Source organism: Salvelinus fontinalis, chromosome 32, assembly GCF_029448725.1.
Source record: "Salvelinus fontinalis isolate EN_2023a chromosome 32, ASM2944872v1, whole genome shotgun sequence".
In the NCBI taxonomy this organism is placed as follows: Eukaryota; Metazoa; Chordata; class Actinopteri; order Salmoniformes; family Salmonidae; genus Salvelinus; species Salvelinus fontinalis.
Window position 1 is genome coordinate 44,239,212 of NC_074696.1, and position 2,311 is coordinate 44,241,522.

The window sequence follows — 2,311 nt, forward strand, 5'->3', positions numbered from 1 at the left end:
CAGTGCAGCTGCAGATATTTAAGGTGGTTGGTCAGCTGCAGCACTACCCGGTACACTGGACTAATCTGAAATTCTTACTCGGGAAGGTATCCTGCCGCGTGAAAGAACACCATATTGACGTGATCCCAATATAGTGCGACATAACATGTCTGAAAGTTCTTAAGGGATTTATAGTTTACTATCAGGAATTTGTACCCATACAATCCGGCCCGCAGGTAACTATACCAAAAATACATCAAATTCAGTCAGTTTGTTGGAACAACAGAGACACTTGGCGGTGGTAGTAGATATGTGCAATTAATTATCATGACAATAATAAAGAGGGTTGCAAAACGTTTTGCATAATATTTTTATTTTTCAGTGGCAAGAAAAGAAGCAGTGCAAACATGAAAAATTACACCGAAAATGTAACTAATTTGGATAGCATAGTCTCCCTATGTGTACAGTTCAACTAATTATCAACACACTTACTATCTCTAGCCCCAACCCTTTAATATACCATCCAAATAAAATCGGTCCAGAAATAGTAATCAATCATTAGATTAAACATGAAGTGTTTTTAGACAAAAGCTCAGGTGATACAAAATATTGTAGTCATGTGGCCTCTAACATGTGTTTGGCTTCCAGGTGAACCCTGGTTCATGAGGCATCTGGGGGGCCATGTAGCCTGCAGTGGGCTCGTAAAAGGGGTTTGGGAGTTCATCGTTAAAGCAGCTCCACCTGGCCTCTCCACTCTTCCTGCAGCACGGGTATGCCTTGGTCATTACGGCAAACTCTTCAACACAGAACATGGAGAGTGCATTCTGCCACTGCAAGGACAGAAACATAGAGAAAAGTATAGAATAACTTAAAATAAATAATTCCAATATGCAATATATTCATATAAAATAAATACACACACACACACACACGACTCACAGCTTGCTGAGCGCAGCACAGGATCTGGACGTTTTGCTGGGCGACTTCTCCACTGCAGCACATGCCGTACCAAGACTCCAAACGATTGATGGCTTTTCCACAGCGCCGGAAAAAACTGACACCAGAGCGAGGAAAGAAGCTAGGTGGATACCGGGGGCGACTCTGTCCATACTGACATATGGCAGCAAGATTCTGTAGGGTTGGGTATGCAGGAGGGAAAGGGACGTCAGGCTCCTGCAGAGAGCCAAAATTCTGGGTACCTGTGAATAGAAGAGAGAGAAAAAGTGTGAAGAAAATGAGGGAGCTTGAAAAAACATGATACATTCAGACAACCTGTTTCATAGCAGACTTGAGATTTGAGTGTAATCCCTTTCAAAATGTTAAATGTATAGAAACATTATACAATACCTCCAAGTTTTGCACAAGGAAGAGTCAGTAGTGCAAGTAACCAAGAATGTGCAAAAAATCCAGCCGAAATCATGTTTTGTTTGTTGTTAGAAAAAAAACTCAGTTCTCCTCTTCTGTGAAGTTCTGCGTGGGAGATAAAAGTCTTCTGCTTTCCTTCAAGTTTGTCTAAGCTGTACTGTCCTCATCTTCAACCTGCTTTTATCCAACAGATGGTAGGGGGAGTGAGTCCCGGGCGTGCCACTCTCATGAATGTGAAATGATGCGAGCAGGGTGTAGATACTGGAAAAGGAAACTGCGTACGTCTCAAATGAGTACTGCTCGGTCTTTCTTCAAAATCTTGGATTACATTGCAAATGTTTGCTTTGTTAACCTTTCCTCCATTTGTAACAGTGTGTTATATGTGAAAATGTGATTGTATTTGAATGTTTAAGGCCTCTTGGAGGATTAGTCCAAATGAGGACTAAAAGAGATCCTAATAAAATCAAATCCATCGAGTCATATATCCACTTCTTTGGGCTTGACATGTAGGCCTTTTGCCATATTTAGCCAGTTAGCCTATCATTCATACTTGTTGGACTTTAGGGACTACACTCTTTTAGATTTGTTCCTAAAGGGGTACAAATGCTTGTCACTGGGGTGGTGCACTGTAAGATACATCCTTTGTACCTTTTTAGTTATAGGTACATAATTGTACCCCAGTGTGTACCTCAGTACATTTCTTACATATAGTCCACAGGTACAAATCATGCTTTTAGAAAGGTACATTTTGCCTTTATAGGAACCACCACAGTGACAAAGCCTTGCTTCTCAAAAGAGTAAAAATGTACCTCTACCATAGACCACTTCAACTGATACAACACTTCCACTCACGGGTGGACAAAAATAACTAACTGAAACTAAGCCACGCCTCCAATATGATTTCTCAGAGTGCCTTTCAGCTGGTCACAAACTGGTTGACTCAACATTGTTTCAACGTAATTTGTCA

General features: G+C 41.0%; 1 protein-coding gene across 1 annotated transcript; it reads right to left on the minus strand.

The window, feature by feature from the left end:
- Nucleotides 1-316: 316 nt before the first annotated feature.
- LOC129830571 (extracellular matrix protein 1-like) lies at nucleotides 317-1,517 on the minus strand. Its single transcript, XM_055893141.1, has 3 exons — nucleotides 1,327-1,517; nucleotides 919-1,178; nucleotides 317-809 (listed from the first exon to the last, which is right to left on the minus strand). The coding sequence occupies exons 1-3, from the start codon at nucleotides 1,397-1,399 to the stop codon at nucleotides 606-608; spliced, it is 537 nt and encodes a 178-aa protein (XP_055749116.1). The 5' UTR covers nucleotides 1,400-1,517; the 3' UTR covers nucleotides 317-605.
- Nucleotides 1,518-2,311: the final 794 nt, after the last annotated feature.